Genomic DNA, 19,734 nt, shown 5'->3' with positions numbered 1-19,734 from the left:
AAAAAAAAAAAATGCTGAGGGACAGCGCCCAGGCCAGAGTTCAAGCCCCAGGGCCAACTGACAAAAAAAAAAAAAAAACAAAAAAAAAACAAAGCAGACTAATTTCATGTGTTTTCTTATCAGAGGTTTCTTGGTATCCCATAATTGCTCCCCATTACCACTCATGTGTAGAGCATGTACAATCCATTGATTAGACTGCCAAAAGGCTCATTTAATCACTAAACGTAATAAGTTTATATTTGTATGTTTATATAGCTAAGATTAGTCTATTTTCATATTGCTAATGATTGAAACCAATAGGACTTATAGTGTATTTTCATATTGAATTGCTAATGACTGAAATCAAGTTCTTGCCAGCAAGATACAGGTGGACCCACTGTAACAATGAGATGTACAAAACACCATGTTGAAAATGAACTTTACAACTTCGGCAGGGGTGGGGGGGTGTAGTTGTGGAGGTGGGAAGGGATGGTAGAGGGAAAACAAAGGAGGCAACAATGCTCAATAGGAAATGTACTTGTTACCTTGCTCATGTAACTGTAATCCCTCTGTACAGCATTTTTACACTAAAAAACGTACAACAACAAAAAAAACTTCATCCTAAAACCATTATAAGATTTCACTTACCTCTGAAGTTGTAAACGTTTTAAAAATATCCATGGACTTGGGGGTCTTTCTATACCTAAATTCAACATTATCTGTAAGAGCTTCCTTCAAAGGCTATGAAGTAAAAAAGGAAAAACAGTTGGACTGCAGGTTTATCTCAGTGGCTAAGAGTACTTGCCTAGTATGCCAAGTGCCTTTGGTTCAAATCCCAGCGCTACAGAGTAATAGGGGAAGGGTAAAAGACATCATACACAAAAATTAAGCTCCCCCATTTCTCTTTTTAGGCTGAAGTTTTACTTAATGGTTCTAAACATTTTTCCTTGGTGCTGGTAAGTAGGGCTTGAGCTCTAAGCCTGAGTTCTGTCCCTTAGCTTTTTGACTCAAGGCTGATGCTCTACCACTTAAAGCCACAGCTCAACTTCCAGCTCATTGGCCATTAACTGGAGATAAGTCTTACACTTTTCTGCCAGGACTGGCTTCAGACTGCAGACCTCAGACTCCAGAGCAGACAGGATTACAGGACAAACATACCCACCTCTCACCTGAAAGCTCTCAAGGTTTTGTCATGTCCTGTTCATCTGCTTTACCTATCTCAACAGTTGCAATTTGCAACTTCTCGATCAACTGATAAGTTTGACAAAGCACTTCCACACAGCAGATGCTACTGCTATATTAATGTTGTTAAAAGTAAAATATCAATGTTGCTGAAACAATTCTCTTGATAAACCATGAAACATTTCTCTTAAGTGAACACTGGAGGATATAAACCAGTTTCACAATGAATACCAAGTTTTTCCATTAAAAAAAACTTTACATAACAAAACACTGACAAACTTACATACACTGATAGATCAGTGCAAATCCTTGAAAACAGAACATCCCTTCAGACTCATTAAAAACTTATAAGCTAGGCTTCCTTATTCCTTGAAGAATTCTGTAAGATGCAGATGCATGGATAACTTGCAAATCTTGTCACACTTAACACATATTCAGTATATATCCATTTTTATTTTCTAACCGATTTACATTAAGAAAAAAAAAATCAACCAAGACCTTAAACTGGGCACTGATGGCTCACACCTGTAATCCTAGCTCCTTGGAATGAGGACTGAGGATAGCAGTTCAAAGCCAGCATAGGCAGGAAAGTCCCCATTGAGACTCCTACCTCCAATTAACCATTCAAAAACCAGAAATGGAACTGTGACTCAAAGTGGTAGAGCGCTAGCCTTGAGCAAAAGAGCTCAGGAACAGTAACCAGGCCCTGAGTTCAAGCCCAAGACTGACCAAAAAAAAAGAGATCTTCTTTAGGACTTATTATACTAAATATTGGAGATGGAATAATACGTGGAATATGGCTGCTTCAAACTTGAAATCATTTTTCCAATGTAAAGTAACTTTAATTTTGTAAAACTATCAATACTACAGTAATTTCACTACACAAAACTAAATGGAGGCTGGGAATGTGGCTTAGTGGTAGAGTGAGTGCTTGCCTAGCATGCATGAAGCCATGGGTTCAATTTCTCAGTACTATATAAACAGAAAAGGTTGGAAATGGTGCTGTGGCTCAAGTGGTAGGGTGCCTTGAGCAAAAGAAGCCAAGGGATAGTGCCCAGGCAGAATTCAAGCCCCAGGACTGGCAAAAAAAAAAAGAAGAAACAGGCACCCCTCGCTACTCTGGCTGAGATCTAGAAATCTCAATTCAAAGCCAGCTGGTGCAGCAAAGCCCACAGAGACTTTGTTTTACAGAGACTTTGTTTTGTTTTCGGTTGGTCATGGGGCTTGAACTCTGGGTTTGGGTGCTGTTCCTCAGCTCTTCAGCTCAAGGCAAGCTCTCTACCAGTTGAGCCACAGCACCACTTCCAGTTTTCTAGTGGTTTATTGAAGAGTCTTATGGACTTTTCTGCAGGCTGGCTTTGAACCATGATCCTCAGATCTCAGCCTCCTGAGTAGCTAGAAACACAGAGACTTTTATTGCCAATAACTACCAGAAAGCTGGAAATGGAGTTGTGGTTCAAGTAGTAGAGCATATCCATGAGCAAAAAAGCCTGTCAGGATCAGTAGCCTGTGCACGCGTGTGCGCACACACACACTCACTAAATGAATAGTAAAGCTATGCATGATTGAGTATATATATATATATGGCCCAGCAACAAAACTAAAAGATTAATGTATGGTGTACTTAAAACATCTGACTTGGAGTAATGTCAATCAAGATAATTATTTTGTAAAGGTATAAAAGTCAATCAGGACTTTATATTAAAAAATCTAATCCTTCACTCCCACTAATAAATCAAGCAAAGATACACACAGATCAATAAATGTAAGAACTAAGTAATCATTCAAATTTTTATTTTAATGAACAGTTAAGAGAAATGAAAGCTTAAATCAACCAACTTGAATGGAAAATGAAATAGCAAATAAATTAGACCCATGTTAAAACAGAAGGTCAGCTAAATGTCCAAGCTTATGTGTTCATATTCCACAGTCTTCTAGAAGAGGTTGAAGTCTTTTAAACATAAGATTACCATGAACTGGTCCAGAGATCAACAGCAAATGGGAATGCTTAACAAGGGTGATGATCTGGGACACGTTTCCTATAAGGAAAAGGTACACATTTATAAAAAGTAGCCACATTTTAAAATATAAAAAGTATTTTAACCAAAGTTGTTTTTTTTAAACACCATATACAACCCCAAAAGTTTTGTTACAGCCATCTGGAATGTGAAAGCCTGTAGATATTTAGTACTCAACTTTTCATCCAAATAACTTAATAACAAAGGCCCACACCCCAGAAAAGGCTAATCCTTAAAGGGTCTCAACCGTGTAGCCCAGCCTGGACTCACTCATGACTCTACTGCCTTAGTTTCTCAAGTGCTGGGATTTTAGATGTACAGCATCACATGTGGCTTAATTCTTATAGCTACTTTAAACCAGAAGCTATAAACAAGACACTAGATATTGTAGATAACAAATCAGGTTCAAAATAAGTGTTATGGAAAGTTGGTGGTTATGAGTAGGAAAATTAACTTTAGTATGCTAATAATCCTTCACATCTTTTTTTTTTTTTGCCAGTCATGGGGCCTGAACTCTGGGCCTGGGCACTGTCCCTCAGCTCTTCAGCTCAAGGCTAGCACTCTACCACTTGAGCCACAGCGCCACTTATGGCTTTTTTTTTTTTTGCTTATGTGGTGCTGAGGAATTGAACCCAGGGCCTCATGCATGCAAGGCAAGCACTCTACCACCGAGCCACCATCCCAGCCCCTCCTTCACCTCTTTTGTCTCTGGTGACTACTCAATGTGAGGGAACACAAGTATGTTTTGGAAGAGGAAGGCAAGGGCACTAGAGCAATTTCAAACTTTAACACTTCCAACTCTTGAGAAGAGGGTTTGAAAAATAATTCAGCAGTGCAAAAAGTACGGGAAGATCGAATTAAACTACTCATTTTAAAAATATACTTAAAAAGCTATGTAAGGTTATCATTTTGTAAATATTTGACACACTTCAAAGGTGGTTGTGGTCACTAGACGAAGATTCCTGAGGACAGGTATTGTCCCTTCCTCGCTCATCCTGCCTCTGCTTCCAGGATGCCATGAGGTGAGCAACTTTACTCTGCCACACCCTACTGTGAAATTCTACTGCCTCATCTCACGGAAACAGGAACCTCTGAAATAAGCCAAAATGAGTCCTTCCTCTCCTAAAGTTCTTTCAGTAAAAGACCAACTATATAACAACACTTCATTTTTTTTGGGGGGGGGGTAATGAATGAATTTTTCATATAAATGAACTCTTACAGAAACTTAAGAAAAGCTGAATAAAATTTTAAAGGAATTTAACATACCATGGAAATGTATCCTGGAAAGGAAATTGCACAGATTCACCTTTGTAAAAAGACATACACAGCCTGCTGCATCAGCCCAACCCCTTGGTATCTGAGCTTTCTAAGTATGGCTCTTCTTGTACCTTTTCACTTCACAGAGCTATGTTGGCTGCCCAAGCATCTTCCTCCTTAAGCTTTTGTATAAAGTTTAAGAATTGTAACTACATATTTTTAAGTAACTAAGCATGACTTAGGCCTCTATGTTTCATTAATTACAATTATTAAACAGAGAGCTCCCAAGTTCTTGCCTTGATGATGGTACTGATGACAATACTTTAATGCTTTATTACCTTGGTGCTGCTTTGATAATGTTATCCACACGGAGAATCACCTCTGCTGCTTCGGCTGCACTCAAGAGAACTTGTCGCTTTACTTGAAAACTTTCTGTTATACCCAGTGCTGCCATATCTCCAATGGTACCTTCATTCATATCTGAAAAAATATTTACTGAGTAAGTCCCAAAGAGTTAAAAAAAAAAATCTTGAATAGTTTATAGCCTGAAATCAAATTTGGCTCTTCTCTTTTTTAAAAGATGACAATGCTTAACTACTTGACTTAGCAGATCACCTTAAAAAGATGTTCAAGGAAAGCCTGCATTAACACAGGGAAACATGATCCAATGAAAAATTACACAGAACACTCCCCCACATACTAATCTTTTACCTTTTTTAAAAATATATAAAATTATTATGGAAAATCTGCTTAGCACTAACTATGAAAAATTGAGAATCTAGAGGTAGTTTACTTAATTTTCCCTTTCCATGAAAATCCCACTTTATCTTCTAACATACAATTAATTGGTTCTGTCCTGAGTGACTGGATTATTTATCCTGGCACTGATGTACTTGTAATGTCTACAGTGTCTACATAGCTTTTCAGGTGTGTGTGTATGTGCATATATGCACACCAGTCCTGGGCTTGATCTCAGTACTTGGGTATTATACTTGAGCTTCTTTTCCTAAGGGTAACTAGTATTCTGGCAATTTTTTTTTTTTTTTTTAGTTTACTGGAGATATGAATCTCATGGACTTTCCTGCCTAGGCTGGGTTTGATCTTCAGATCCTCAGATCTCAGCCTCCTGAGTAGCTAGGATTACAGGCGTTGAGACATAGGTGCCTAGCTTGAGAAAAAAAATTATCTGTCTTATTAGCCACTTTTATTTATGCATTAAGGTATCTGTACCCAAGAATGTCTCAAAATGTTAACATTATTTTAAAGTGTCCTTTCCCAACCCCTACCTTCACCACCTTTCCCACTACTGGGGCTTGAACTCAGGGCCAAGGCACTGTCCCTAAACTTTTCATTCTAGGCTGACATCTACCACTTGACCCATATATCTTGGCAGAAAGAGTCTGATGGACTTTCCTGCTCCAACTGGCTCTGAACCACAAACCAGATTTCAGCCTCCTGAGCTACAAGCCCGAGCCCCCAAGCCAGCTTGAATTCAAGTGCTCTTGAGCCCCACTTCTAGCCCTCACTGATTAGTTTAAGAAATATAGAACACTAAAATTTTGTATACAAACATTATTTTATCCCACTTACCAAACTAGTTACAAATCTAACATTTTATGGCAATGCTAAAATGAGAGTTAAAATATTTTCCCACATACACAATAGTTATACAACAAGGAACTTCTACTCTACCCCATAGTTACTTTCAACTGCTACAAAGTTCCACTTGATTTCTTTCTTTTTTTTTTTGGGTCCAGTTGTGGGGCCTGAACTCTGGGCCTGGGCACTGTCCCTCAGCTCTTCAGCTCAAGGCTAGCGCTCTACCACTTGAGCCACAGCGCCACTTCCGGCTTTTTCTTTTTGCTTATGTGGTGCTGGGGAGTCGAACCCAGGGCCTCAGGCATGCAAGGCAAGCGCTCTACCACTGAGCCACCTTCCCAGCCCCCTCCACTTGATTTCTTACCCAGCCCAGAAGTTATTTTGCCTTCACTGTGAGCAGCTCGGAGCTGTGCCACCAGATCTGCACTATCATAGCCTGCGTTGTCAGCAATTATGGTTGGTAACTATAAAATGAAGATGACAAATAATTCATCTATTCCACAGTCAGACCATTAATTTATTCCTATTTAGTAGAAAGGTAAGGTTTTTAAAATTATACACTTGGAAACCATATAAAAGTTGCCCCTTACCCCTACCTTTTGAGATAAGAGTTTTCCTCCCTCTCTGTACAGGCTAATGTGAAACTCAAGAACCTCCCGTGTAAGTCTCCCCAGTGCTGGGATTACAGATTTACTGAGCGTCTATGTTTTCTAGGCTGGCACTCTACCACTTTTTTTCTGGTTATTTTTGGAGGCAGAATAGCAAACTTTTCTATCTGGGCTGGCCTCAAACTCTGATATTCTACATCTCAGCCTCCTGAGTGGTTAGGATTGCAGAAATGAGCCACTGGCACTTGGCTTGCTTATTTATTCACTGCTCATGAATCAATCTTTAGAATCTGTACATTTTTTTGGGGGGGGGGTCCAGTCATGGGGCCTGAACTCTGGGCCTGGGTGCTGTCCTTCATCTTCATCTCAAGGCTAGTGCTCTACCACTTGGGTCACAGCGTCACTTCCAGCTTTTTTCTTTTTGCTTATGTGGTGCTGAGGAATTGAACCCAGGGCCTCATGCATGCAATGCAAGCACTCTACCACTTGAGCCACCTTCCCAGCTAGAATCTGTACATTTTTTTTTTCTTTTTTTTGGGTCCGGTCGTGGGGCCTGAACTCTGGGTCTGGGTACTGTCCCTCAGCTCTTCAGCTCAAGGCTAGGACTCTACCACTTGAGCCACAGCGCCACTTCCAGCTTTTTTTTTCTTTTTGCTTATGTGGTGCTGAGGAAGCGAACCCAGGGCCTCAGGCATGCAAGGCAAGCACTCTACCACTGAGCCACCTTCCCAGCCCCTGTACATTTTTTTAAAGTCAAGAAAATGACTATTTCTTGCCCAGGATGGAGAAACACATATCAAAACCATCTATATACATAAAATTTGAGTTTAGATCTATTTTTAATAGTTTACCATTCTTAGAGCTTTGGCATAAGATTCCATTGCAACAGCTTCTTTGCCTGGTGTTTTACTGGCAAGTTGTGTCACAGCATGAGCCATCACCATCTCAGAACAGCCTACAAAGTAAAATTCCAATAAAATAGTTATATGCTTAAGTTGTCTCTAGGATACCAAATGGCTGATTCTCTAATAAGGTTTGTCAAGCATTTTTTAATAAAGTGCAAGGGCAATAAAATTTCTTCAAGAATCAATAAAATCATTTGTTACACTGCCCTCTTAAGTAGTAAAGTTGTTTAATATTTTCCAAATGCTTACCTCCACCATAAACTGTCCTAGGATCCTTCACGGTTTGGGCAAGAACACAAAGAGCATCATGCAAAGATCTTTCGGCTTCATCTAAAATTTGTTGAGTGGCACCTCGTAAAACAATGGTACAAGCCTCACCTAAAGTGAAAACATAATATTCTTATCACCAAGTCAAAAAACACATTTTAGTTTTCCTTCCATTATTTCTGTAGGTGACGATTGTATTTACTGAGCTTTCAAAGTTGGTATGTCTACTACTTACTTACATTTTCCTTCTTACTAATCCTTGTTTATAATCATCCTAGGTTATTTAGGAAAAAAAAAATAAAAAAATCCCTGTATGCTGGATGTGCCCTCTTCACATAAGCACAGCCAAAATAAAGTTGTCTTTAAGAGACTGAAACAAAACTTGGATTGAGCCAAGAGTTAAAGACTAATATTTTGGTACTACAGTAACTTTTCCTCTTCTACTTTAATAAAGTCCAATAAACACTTAAAACTAGTATCTACATAGTAAGCACTCACCAAGTGCAACCCCAGAAAAGTGAATAAGTTTATCTTCTCCAATCATAACTTCTTCAATAAGTTTACAACTTCCAAGCTTTACCAGTTCTGGGTGATCAAAGGTAGATGCAATTTCACCACCTATGAACATTAAATATTAAAATGCATGACAGGCTTATTAAATTTATTTTGCAATATGCAGTAACACATTTTAAATATCACTTGCTTAGCATATGCCAGCCACAGTATTTCATGTAGAATTTTAAAATCTTTACAACAACCGTAATGAGACAGGCTCATTTACATATGGCTTAAGAAAATGCAAAGGTTTACAGTTACTTATCTAAAGTTATATAAGTAGTATAAATTGAAGCTGAAATTCACATCCCAGCAGTCTGGGCTTTGGCAGGTCTGTACATACACTGTATAAGTACTACCTCACCTCTCCAAAAGTTAAACTGAGACTTACATAAACATTCACCTTTATGTTTTAATTCAAATCAAGATTTTTCTTCTGAATATAGAAGGATAGGTTCTTTGTGATGTCTCAATACACAGCCCAGGATAGCCTGGAACTCACAATCCTCTTGCCTCATATAGGTATGAGCTACCACACTCAGCTACAAGATAAAAGTTTTATGATACAATTTCCTACACGGAACATGAAAAGAGCTGTGCACTGGTGGCTAATGCCTGTCACTCTTGCTACTCAGGAAGATGATATCTGAAGCATTAGATACCTCATTCTCACAACAGCTGAAATGTCAAAAAGCCCAAGTTATGATGAAAATGGAGAGAAATAGTGAGAATTTCCCAGAGCACTTGATGAGGTTATCAAAATCATTCTAGTTACAATCAAAATGAATCTTTAGGTCAGAGGAAAACTATGCTTCTCATTACTAAAATGACTCATGAATCATTCTGGAGTAAGACCATGTCTAATCTCCAAATGTTAGTAACCCTTCAATTTTTTTCAATACTTAGCAACATTTCTACACTAAATACAAGTGACCTCTCATCTCAAAACTGAGGTCTTGGGCTGGGAAGGTAGCTCAGTGGTAGAGCACTTGCCTTGCATGCCTGAGGCCCTGGGTTTGATTCCTCAGCACACATAAGCAAAAAGAAAAAAGCCGGAAGTGGTGCTGTGGCTCAAGTGGTAGAGACTAGCCTTGAGCTGAAGAGCTGAGGGACAGCGCCCAGGCCCCACGACTGGACCCCCCCCCAAAACAAAACAAAACAAAAACCTGAGGTCTTCTTAACCCTCATTCCTAGGTTCCATACCAATTTTCCAACTTACTCATTTTTTCAAGGACCTCAATGAAATTCAGATGATAAAGATGGTTAAGATTGTTATTTAGCTTTGGGTTAGAGATTATACCAAAACCATTATAACAGAACATAGAGGCAAAGAGACATTTCCAGTTTGTAAATAGTTATCTATGTGACAAAATTGGGAATATGTTATTCATAGCTCTATTGAAGAATACTGTTATATGTAAATTTTCATCAGACCTTTTTAGGTTGCTTCACTGATTTCAGCATTACTTTTTTTTTTTTTGCCGGTCGTGGGGCCAGAACTCTGGACCTGGATGCTGTCCCCCAGCTCTTCAGCTCAAGGCTAGCGCTCTACCACTTGAGCCATAGCACCACTTCCAGCTTTTTCTGCTTATGTGGTGCTGAGGAATGGAACCCAGGGCCTCATATATGCAAGGCAAGTACTCTACCATTGAGTCACCTCCCCAGCCTTCAACATTACTTTTACAAGTTTAAAGATTAACATTGTCAAGCACAGGTCTATTTACATCTGTAATCCAAGTTACCTGGGTCAAGGGGGCTGTGGATCAATGCTAGTCCTAGCAGAAAATTTTCCAAGAACCCTTCTCAAACCATAAGCTGGTCAAGGTAGTGAATGCCTATCATCCCAGCTTTATATGAGGCTGAGAATGGAAGATCGATGCCACAGGCCAGCTATCGGTGGAAAAGTCAAGAATCCATCTCAATGGAAAAAATTTGGCATGGTTGTGTGTATATCATCCCAGACTTGATAGGAAGCCAAAAAGGTGGAACAAAGGCCAGGTGAATACCTGGGCAAGAATCTATCTCAAAAATAACGACCATAAAAGGATTGGAGGCATGTGTCAGTGAGCTAAATGGGAGGCCAAATTAAAAACCCTAATGCTGCTAAAATAAATAAATAAAAATGAAATAGAAAAATTTACATAAATGGTGTTTAAGTACAAGCATTTGAACTCATTCTTTGGAACATAAATTAGTCAAGTTTGTAAGAATCTTTAACACAATAAAAAGCAACCTATAGCAATGGCAAACCTGGTTATATAACGTGGCACATGTATGAAGCATCCCTAAACTGAAAACCCAAAATCTTACACGTAGAGCGTCCAACATAACACAAGTGGAAAACTGCATACCAAACCTCCTAATATGGTCACATTCAAAACGCAAGTCACTAAAAATATTGTGTAAAATACCTTCAGACTGTTTAAGGTATGTAAGTATAAGTGAATTTAAAGGATAATGCTTACCAATTAGGTTCAATTCCCAAGTTATCTTATATGTACTATTTATACTGTGATTACAAAAAAAAAAAAAAGGCAAATCCAAAACACTTCTGGATCTGAAGCATTTCAGGACGAGGCAACCTAAAAAATAAGCAACTGCTAGGGGCTACTGCCTCATAGATGTAATCCTACCTACTCAGGAGGCTGATATCTGAGGATCAAGAGTTGAAGCCAGCCCAGCCAGTAAAGTCTGAGAAGTCTTATCTCCCAATAAACTATGCCCCCAAAGCCAGAAGTTGGGCTAAAGTTCATACGGTGGAACACTAGCCTTGAGCAAAAATAACTTAGGGGCAGCTATTAAGGAGGCCAGCCTAGGCAGAAAGTTACAGAGATTCTATCTCAACAAAAAAAGCTAGTAGGTTGGCATGTGCCCTCATTGGTAGTCTAAGTAGAAAGGATTGCAGTTCAGGTTAAGGTGGCAAAAAAAAAAAAAATAACAAACCCCCCCCAAAAGATCCTACCTGAAAAAGCACAAAAGGACTGGGGATGTGGCTCAAGTGTGAGTGCCTGCCTGGCAAGTACAAGGTCCTGAGTCCAAACCTCAGTACTGCCCCTTAAAATAACTAAATCTAAAGGCTTCCAAAAATATAAAACAGTTACCAGAATGTTTGTAAATACTCAACTCTTTACAGACACTTTTTTGTATGCTCAATGACAAATTGCACATAGTAATGTTCAACAAACCCGAGTGACTATTTTGTTAGAAATTAATGCCTTTATTCATACCTGTTACAAGAGCTAGGCGTTCCACACCTGCAAAATCTGCATGCTCAATAGCCATAACACCAGCAGCACCAAAGAGTTGTTCAGGATAATTATAAATTAATTGCCTGCAAATAAAATACAAGTAAACCATATGCTCAAAGCAAACCAACTCTAAGTTTAATGAGATATATTAGACTCAGTATCTTCTAAAACCCTAGGTTCAATCTTTATTGCACAAAATGTAAAATTATGTGCCAAAATCACTAAATTAGAAAAATCACTATTAAATGTACATAACTCAATGTAGTTACATAAGTTTTCATGGGAAAAAAATCATTTTTTACATTACAAATCGCACAAGCAAACAAACCTGTTAATAAAGCAATTTATGCCATGTTTTAGAATACGTTCAACTTTCTCCTTCATTTTTTCCTTTTCTGCATGTTCTATCTCTGCAACCTTTGCCGTAGAATCAACTCTTACTCGGGAACCAAAAATCTAAGTCAGAAAAACAAACAACACAGATTTCAATACTCTTAAAAGTTTTATAGCAAAGGACAGCCATTCATTTTGTTGTAGCATTACTAAATGATTTCATGTTCTTGACCATATATATGGTAGATATATGCACACAATGGAGGGAAGCCAGGAGGAGGACATAGAATAAGTGGGAAATGGAACAATATACAACAAAGGAGCCCATCAGTTGCACTGGACATAGAAAAAGAACTAAACAACACAAAGACAGTGATGGGAAGGAAGGAATGAGAGGGAAAGAGCAAACAGCAAAGGAAAGAAATGTGAACATCACCTGACATGGAAAAAATAATTTGTATTGCCAAAGCTCTTAGAATTCACAAACTATATACCATGATAATGACAACGTACTTGTAAAGGTTAAAATGTGTTTATTTAACTAAGTATCACTATTCCACAATACTGAAATATGTGAAATTTATGTGAAATTTACATAAATTTTTAAAAAAAGTGAGAGAAAGGATGGGTTAGGAGCAATGGGTGACATATACTGTTTTGTAGAATGGGAACTTCTTTGTACAACTACTTAAATTAAAAAAAAAAAAGTTCTATAGCATATCTCAACATTTGTATAAACTCATGTAACCAAAAGGTATGATTACATCCACATATATTAAACATAGGGGCTGGGAAGGTGGCTCAGTGGTAGAGGGCTTGCCTCACATGCATGAGGCCATGGGTTTGATTCCTCAGCACCACATGAACAGAAAAGGCCAGAAGAGGTGCTGTGGCTCAAGTGGTAGAGCACTCGCCTTGAGCTGAAGAGCTGAGGGACAGCGCCCAGATTTCAAGCCCCACAATGGACCAAAAAAAACGAAACAAAGAAAAAAGACAACACACACACACGTTCTAAACTTTTTAGTATGACTTATTCTTAAATTTATAGCAACCAGCAATTACAATTTACATGTGTAGTTATGTACCTTTATCTTGTCAGTATCCATTCCAGTATTTGCGATAAGAATTTTGGCATTTTCAATTCGCTTTGGTTGATTTACTCCAATTTTTTTATCTAACAGAAAGCCTATAATAAATGTTAAGAATATCATTAAATACTTCAAGATTGTGTTAATACATCTTATAAAGTTATGAGTTCTATCAAATTACTAATTCAAAGAATGTATTTATATTCAATTTACCAAGTCTTTAGAAAAAAATCTATAAATCAGTCCACCAGAGTGGTCATTAAATTAACTCATGGATTTAAGATACATAAGAGAAAATATTAGTACAAATAATAGTACAAATAATAGTTGTATTACACAAAGTACTTTGAAACTTTTTGTTTCAGATCTATACTACTGAACTGGGTATATGGATGATTACATAAAGCTCACTTTATTAGCATAAAGCCGATCAAGAGAAAAAAAGCTATGAAGATTCAGACACAAACTATACTGATAAAAACTACTATTTAAAGAATTGAGGCTGGTGGCAAAATATAAACACAATGGAGTCAAAAATGGTATAAACTACACCCCTGGCAGCATGGGCAATTATCAACCACATTTATGTACTAAACAAGACTATAATCAGAGATAGAGATGCTAGTTACCAGCCTAACCTGACCTGGTACCAACATAAGTCTAGTAATGCCTGTTATTTCTGGGATTCTTTAAGATATATAACATTTTTATCACAGCCAGGTACTGGTGGCTCATGCTTATAACCCTAGCCACTCTGGAGGCTGAGATCTGAGCATCACAGAGTTCAAAGTCAGCCTGGCAGAGAAGTCCGTGAGACTTTTTTTGGTAGGTCATAGGTCTTGAACTCTGGACCTGGGTGCTGTCCCTCAGCTCTTCAGCAAGCACTCTACCACTTGAGCCACGGCACCACTTCTGGTTTACTGGAGATAGCAGTCTCAAGGACTTTCCTGCCTGGGCTAGCTTTGAACCCTGATCCTCAGATCTCCGCCACCTGAGTAGCTAGGATTACAGGTGTGAGCCACCAACACCGGGCTCTGAGACTCTTATCTCCAATTAACCATTCAAAAAACTTGAAGTGGAGCTGTGGTTCAAAGTGGTAGAGCACTAGCCTTGTACATAAGGGCTCAAGCATAGCACCCAGGCCTTGAGTTCAAGCCCTACAAACCAATAGAAAAAAATTTATCAAGCCAAGCTTGGATTTTTCTGTGTGGTTTAAAGGTAACTCTAATCATTCACCAGAGCACCATGAGGACTAAAATTCCTATTACATTAAAACTGCTTGTAGTGTTTTCCTCATTTTAATATTCTTCTCTTACTAGAAATACTATGCAGACTTCACATCTAAGTTTAACCAAGAGTTTTCAGATTTAATGGTACTTTCTTAGCAAAACCAAGACTCCCAAGAACAAGCACGACTTAATCCTTTTTTCTTTTTCTCCACAATGAAATACCTACAGTGTTATAGGCCATTTTTAGTAAATACAATGTGAAAATTCTGAGGTGGACTTGGTGCTACACACCTGAGTCCAAGCACTTAAGATAAAGCAGAAAGCTCAGAAGCTGAAAGATAGCTTTAATTTAGCAAAACAATGCTTTGGGTTCTTCAAACTATACTATGAAAATAACACTTAAGACTCATGAGCTTCCAAAACTATATCCTTACACACCATTAACAATATGCAATTACTTGTTTTTAATTGCAATTAATGTTATAATTTTTTCTTAAAAAAAACCCAAAGCAAAAAACCCTTGGGCTGGGAATGTGGCTTCATGATAAGAGTGCTTGTCTAGCATGCATGAAGCCCTGGATTCAAGTCCTCAGTACCCACATACACAGAAAAAGCCAGAAGTAGCACTGTGGCTCAAAGTGGTAGAGTGCTAGTCTTGAGCAAAAGAAGCTCAGGGACAGTGCCCAGGCCCTTAGTCCAAGCCACAGAAATAAACTAAATAAATGCCTTCAATATCATACTACTTTTGCCTTATTCAGACCTTTCCTTTAGAATACATGTAAACTTGACAAGTACCATTTGAGAAGAGTTGATTTTTTTTTTTGGTCGGCCATGGGGCTTGAACTCTGGGCCTGGGCGCTGTCCCTCAGCTTTTCAGCTCAAGGCGAGCGCTCTACCATTTGAGCTACAGCGCCACTTCCGGTTTTCTGGTGGTTTATTAGAGATAGGAGTCTCATGGTCTCTCCTGCCCGGGCTGGCTTTGAACCATGATCCTCAGATCTCAGCCTCCTGAGTAGCTAGGATTATAGGCATGAGCCACCAGTGCCCGGCTTAGGAGTTGATTTTTTATAAAAGGCAGCTACTTTTCTTTTATTGGAGACTGCAAATGGTCTCTTCATATAAAATGAAGTCTAGAGATTAAGAAAATGCTAAAATACCACAGAATTAGACGAATCACATTGTCACTGTAACAAATGGGTTAAACTGAATGACAAAAATGGTTGCATTATAATTGGTCCTTTTAAAAAAGTCAGAAAACACTAGTTTTCAGACTCTGTAAGTTTCACTAGTCCATATTAACTAAAAAACCATTCCCTCAGCAACCCTCAGATGCTAAGTTTCCTATGTTTGACAGACACATACCTTCATCTAAATAGGAATCTGCCAGACTCCCTCCTAGCTTCTTGATGACGTGAATTGCCTCCAGATTACCAGAACCTTTTAGTCTGAGCACAGCTTCTACAGCTAATTTAGTAAAGTGGTCCTTGTGATGAGTAAGCAGTTTTGAGGATAATGTTGTTGCTGCAATATTCATTAAATCTTGCCGGAATTTCATTTCATCAGAACTAAATAAATCCAACCAAACAAAAACAATGTTACCAAAATATCAACTCAATTTCTCAAATTTATAGCTATTTCTAACCACACAGGTGTATAAAAGTTACTACAAAAATATTAACTAAAAGGACAATCTTTCCATCAAACTGGGAGGAGTCAGAGGACAAATATTGTCAAGAACAAAGGAAAAGCCCCAGCAGGGAAGTCCATGAGACTCTTATCTCCAATAAACCACCAGAAAACAGGAAGTGGTGCTGTGGTTCAAGTGGTAGAGTGCTCACCTTGAGCTGAGGGACAGCGCCCAGGCCCAGAGTTCAAGCCCCACAACCAACCAAAAACAAAAAAAGCAAAGGAAAACAAGCATTTTCATACAGTTACATGTGTACATTGTTCCAGGAAGTCTATTGGGTAATGTATATCACACTCTAGAAACCCTTCTTTGGTAACAAATTTGTCACAACATAAAGTTAAAAACCATCAAAAACATCAATCTCTTCTGGTGTACATGTTATAATCAATTATTTAACTCTTTCAAAATTAATGTTGCAGACTATCAACACCCAAAAACATACCTGTTACTAAATTAGTTAAAAGACAGGATCATGAGTTAGAGGTAAGTCTGGGCTAGAGACCACCTCAAAAATGGAACAAACCCTCTATACAATGATACTATATATTTTGTTAGTATGTTTACTTTGATCACATATTTAACAATAGAAATGCAAAGTTTCACTTTTAGTGGCTATCTCTGAAGGATGACAAGGAGGTCTTACTGCTGAGGGGACAGTTATCAAGATAAACTGTGCTCTCTAGGTTGAATTTTCAGGGTTTTCTAGGCTGCATGTTCAAAACAGCAGTATTTTGATATACCAACCCATGATCAACTGCAGTGCTCAACAGAGCCTCTCTTGCAGCCTTTGTGGCTTCTCTCCAACCGGCAATGATAGTCTGTGGATGAATCTTTTTTGCAATTAAAGACTCTGCTTCCTATTAACAAAGACATATAAATCAAAGTTACAAAGATTTGATTACTTCTGATACACAAAGCCACATTAGCAAAAAACTGAGTTGTTTACTCTCACCCTTAGTAATTCTGCTGCTAAAACAGTAACAGAAGTGGTACCATCACCAACTTCATCGTCTTGAACTCTTGACATATCTAGAAAAATAAATGAATTAACTCTATTACTCCTCTGTAGTTTACTATATTTATCAACACTATCAATCTAAATCTCACTCATCTATGTTCCTCACTTGACAAATTCTCGGGAACTTCTTTCATCTGAAATAAGTCTGAACACTATGGCTTAAATACACCCCTGGCAAAGTACATTTATTAGAAATGTAATCCCAATCAATCTCTTTCTCTCACCCATTTGATGGCCATCAGGTATGACACAGAAAGAGGCCCCAACCAGACATCAATCCTCAATATAGTACTTCCCAGTCCCCACAACTGTGAGCCAAATCCAATAAATTACCCAGTCTGTATTTCATTATAGAAGCACAAAAAAGTCTAAGATAAGCACTACAAATGATACCAAACTTCTCAAACTTGTATTTTAATCACGACAATAACCAATTAGAAAGTGATAGGTATTAATTAAAATACAACTACCCAACACAGAAGACAAAACAGAAATTAAAATTAACAGTTATCTTCAGACTCACCAACTAAAACTTTAGCTGCTGGATTGTCAACACCAATGTTTTTCAGAATAGTAGCACCATCATTGGTTACCATAAGAGAGGCATCCCGTCCACTGCTTAAAAGAATTTTGTCCTAAAAGGAATATATCAGTTTCTAAGTATAAGTTGAAGAACAAATGGGTCAGTACATTCAGCAATATAGGTCTGGTAAGTACTCTGGATGGCTATTTAACTACCAAATGTTTTTAATGCATACAGCCCACAAGCAATCCTTCATGTCTACTTCTAGAAAACAAAGAGCTGTTAACTAGGCTTGTTTCAGCAGTGTAACAGAGAAAACTATGGAAACAAATTACCCATCAAGATTATCAGCACAGTACTATTCCTCAGTAGATCTACAGGCAGCACAGCCACTTACACTGAAAGGAATTTAAGAGCCAACCACAGAATAAGTAACAAAAAGATGTATATGGGGATGGTAACATTTGTTTGCCAATGGAAAGGGACATGTGACTGAGGATGGTGATTCAGGACTTTACCTTTCACCAAGAAAAGCATTCACCTTACTTGAAAAGTTATCAGGGTTTAAAAACTACTATTAAAACTTTGTGTCTGCCCCCCACACACACAGAAAAAAAAATACAAAAAATTGCTCATTTTCTTACCATGCCCTTGGGTCCCAAAGTGCTCTTTACCAAGTCTCCAATGGCGATGGCACCAATAAAAGAAGACTGGAAGGAAAATAGAAAAGATCACCAAGATTTTATAGAGAAAAAAAAAAGTACAACTTTATCTTTAAAAGAATGAGGGACAACAGGCTTACCAGACGAGCTGTCTCTGCCCTCTCTTCATCAGCTCCAGCCTTGAAGATGTTAACAGGTGCAAGGGAAAGGGATGCCTAAAAAGATGAAGAAATATTCCATCTGAGTAACAATCCTTCTTAACACATATAGTCAGACACCTCCCACTAGACTTACAAGTAGACATCTAACAGAAAGCTTACAACATAGTAATTTCAGACAAACGAGGAGTCCACCACTGGAGCAGGTCAAATCTACTTTAACAGAAGGGAAGAGGACTCCCAGGAATGAAATCACACATTAGAGACTGGCTACACTCAAGACGAGGTTAAACCAATGACGATGCAGAGAGAGAGAGAAATAGAGAGCGAGCTCCGCCGCTCCCCTGCGACCGGACCTGCGGCCCTCCATCTTCCAGCCTCGGGCCAGCTCGGACCCCACCCTCCACGCTCCGCCCCGAAGGGAAGGCGGGGCTGGTTGAGCCCTAGAAATTTCTCCGCTTTTCGGGAGGCCCAGACCCGGAGCATCGGGAGACGCCGGAGCTTTGCAGGCCCCATCAGAAAGAACCGTTGTCTCCTGAGTCCTCTCCTCCTCCAGGCCCGCCTGCTGGGGCTCCGCCCGCCAGGCCGCAGCCAGGCCTCAGGCCGCAGCCAGGCCTCAGGCCGCAGCCAGGCCTCAGGCCGCAGCCAGGCCTCAGGCCGCGGCGCGCGCCATGTGCGGCGGGCTCCGGGCACAGGCCCAGGGAGTCTGCGACACGGAGACCACGCGGGGAGCAGCGAGGCGGCTGGGCACCGGAGGGACGACCGGGCCCAGGAGGACTGGGGTGGGAAAGGAGAGAGAGGGAGAGAGCACAGGCTCACCATGATTCTGAAGAGATCGGCGCACAACCTACTCCCTCACACCTCACGCCCGGAAGGCAGCAGGAGGAGGGGGGGGGGGGGAAGGGGGGGGAAGGGACGCGCCCCCTCTATCAAGGGGGGGGGGCGGAGCCTGCACGGCGCTTCAGCCCGCCACTGCCAGCGGAGGTACCAGTTTGATCCAAAGGTCTGGGGGGCGGAAGTGCAGCTCTTTACACCGGAGGAGGCGGGCCCTTGGCTCGCGCTCCGCCCCAGCAGCGGAAACGGCTGTGGGAGAGGGAGGGAGGGGAGGAGGGGTGCTGCGGGGCGCCCGGGGAGTAGAACCCGTGAAGAACAAAGAGACAGGGAGCCGCCGGGGCTGCCGCAGCGTCGGGGTTGCTGATCTTGTAGAAAACAGTAACTAGCGCGTCACTGACTAATTGGCGTCTGGAGGGTTTCTCCCGCCCGACCCGGTGATCCCCCGGCTTCACCTGTGGTTTCCGTTCTTGGCGAAGAGATCATTTCTTTTCAGGAAATGTATTTGACAGGCATTTGGATCGTGAGAGGCCAAGGCTACTAATAATACTGAAAAATAGCCCTGTGAACAAGTGAGCTACCAGGAG

The 19,734-nt window shown here is 39.8% G+C and overlaps 1 protein-coding gene across 1 annotated transcript; it reads right to left on the bottom strand.

The window, feature by feature from the left end:
• Positions 1-2,927: 2,927 nt before the first annotated feature.
• Cct2 (chaperonin containing TCP1, subunit 2 (beta)) lies at positions 2,928-19,211 on the bottom strand. Its single transcript, XM_013021742.1, has 16 exons — positions 19,136-19,211; positions 18,299-18,373; positions 18,141-18,206; positions 17,497-17,608; positions 16,908-16,984; positions 16,700-16,812; positions 15,631-15,833; positions 13,037-13,137; positions 11,947-12,074; positions 11,598-11,701; positions 8,314-8,433; positions 7,798-7,926; positions 7,495-7,598; positions 6,400-6,499; positions 4,775-4,916; positions 2,928-3,200 (listed from the first exon to the last, which is right to left on the bottom strand). The coding sequence occupies exons 1-16, from the start codon at positions 19,136-19,138 to the stop codon at positions 3,170-3,172; spliced, it is 1,608 nt and encodes a 535-aa protein (XP_012877196.1). The 5' UTR covers positions 19,139-19,211; the 3' UTR covers positions 2,928-3,169.
• Between the last annotated feature and the right edge of the window lie 523 nt (positions 19,212-19,734).

Source organism: Dipodomys ordii, unplaced genomic scaffold (genome assembly GCF_000151885.1).
Source record: "Dipodomys ordii isolate 6190 unplaced genomic scaffold, Dord_2.0 Scaffold3, whole genome shotgun sequence".
Lineage (NCBI taxonomy): Eukaryota > Metazoa > Chordata > Mammalia > Rodentia > Heteromyidae > Dipodomys > Dipodomys ordii.
This window is presented reverse-complemented; position numbering and strand designations above follow the sequence as displayed.

Bases quoted from the DNA above. Each gene is read 5' to 3' on its own strand.
- Cct2 (XM_013021742.1), bottom strand. The intron at 17,609-18,140 runs GTAAGAAAATGA...TATTCCTTTTAG, and splicing joins CTTTGGGACCCAAGGGCATG to GACAAAATTCTTTTAAGCAG. The intron at 7,927-8,313 runs GTGAGTGCTTAC...TTTTCACTTTAG, and splicing joins CTTTTCTGGGGTTGCACTTG to GTGAGGCTTGTACCATTGTT.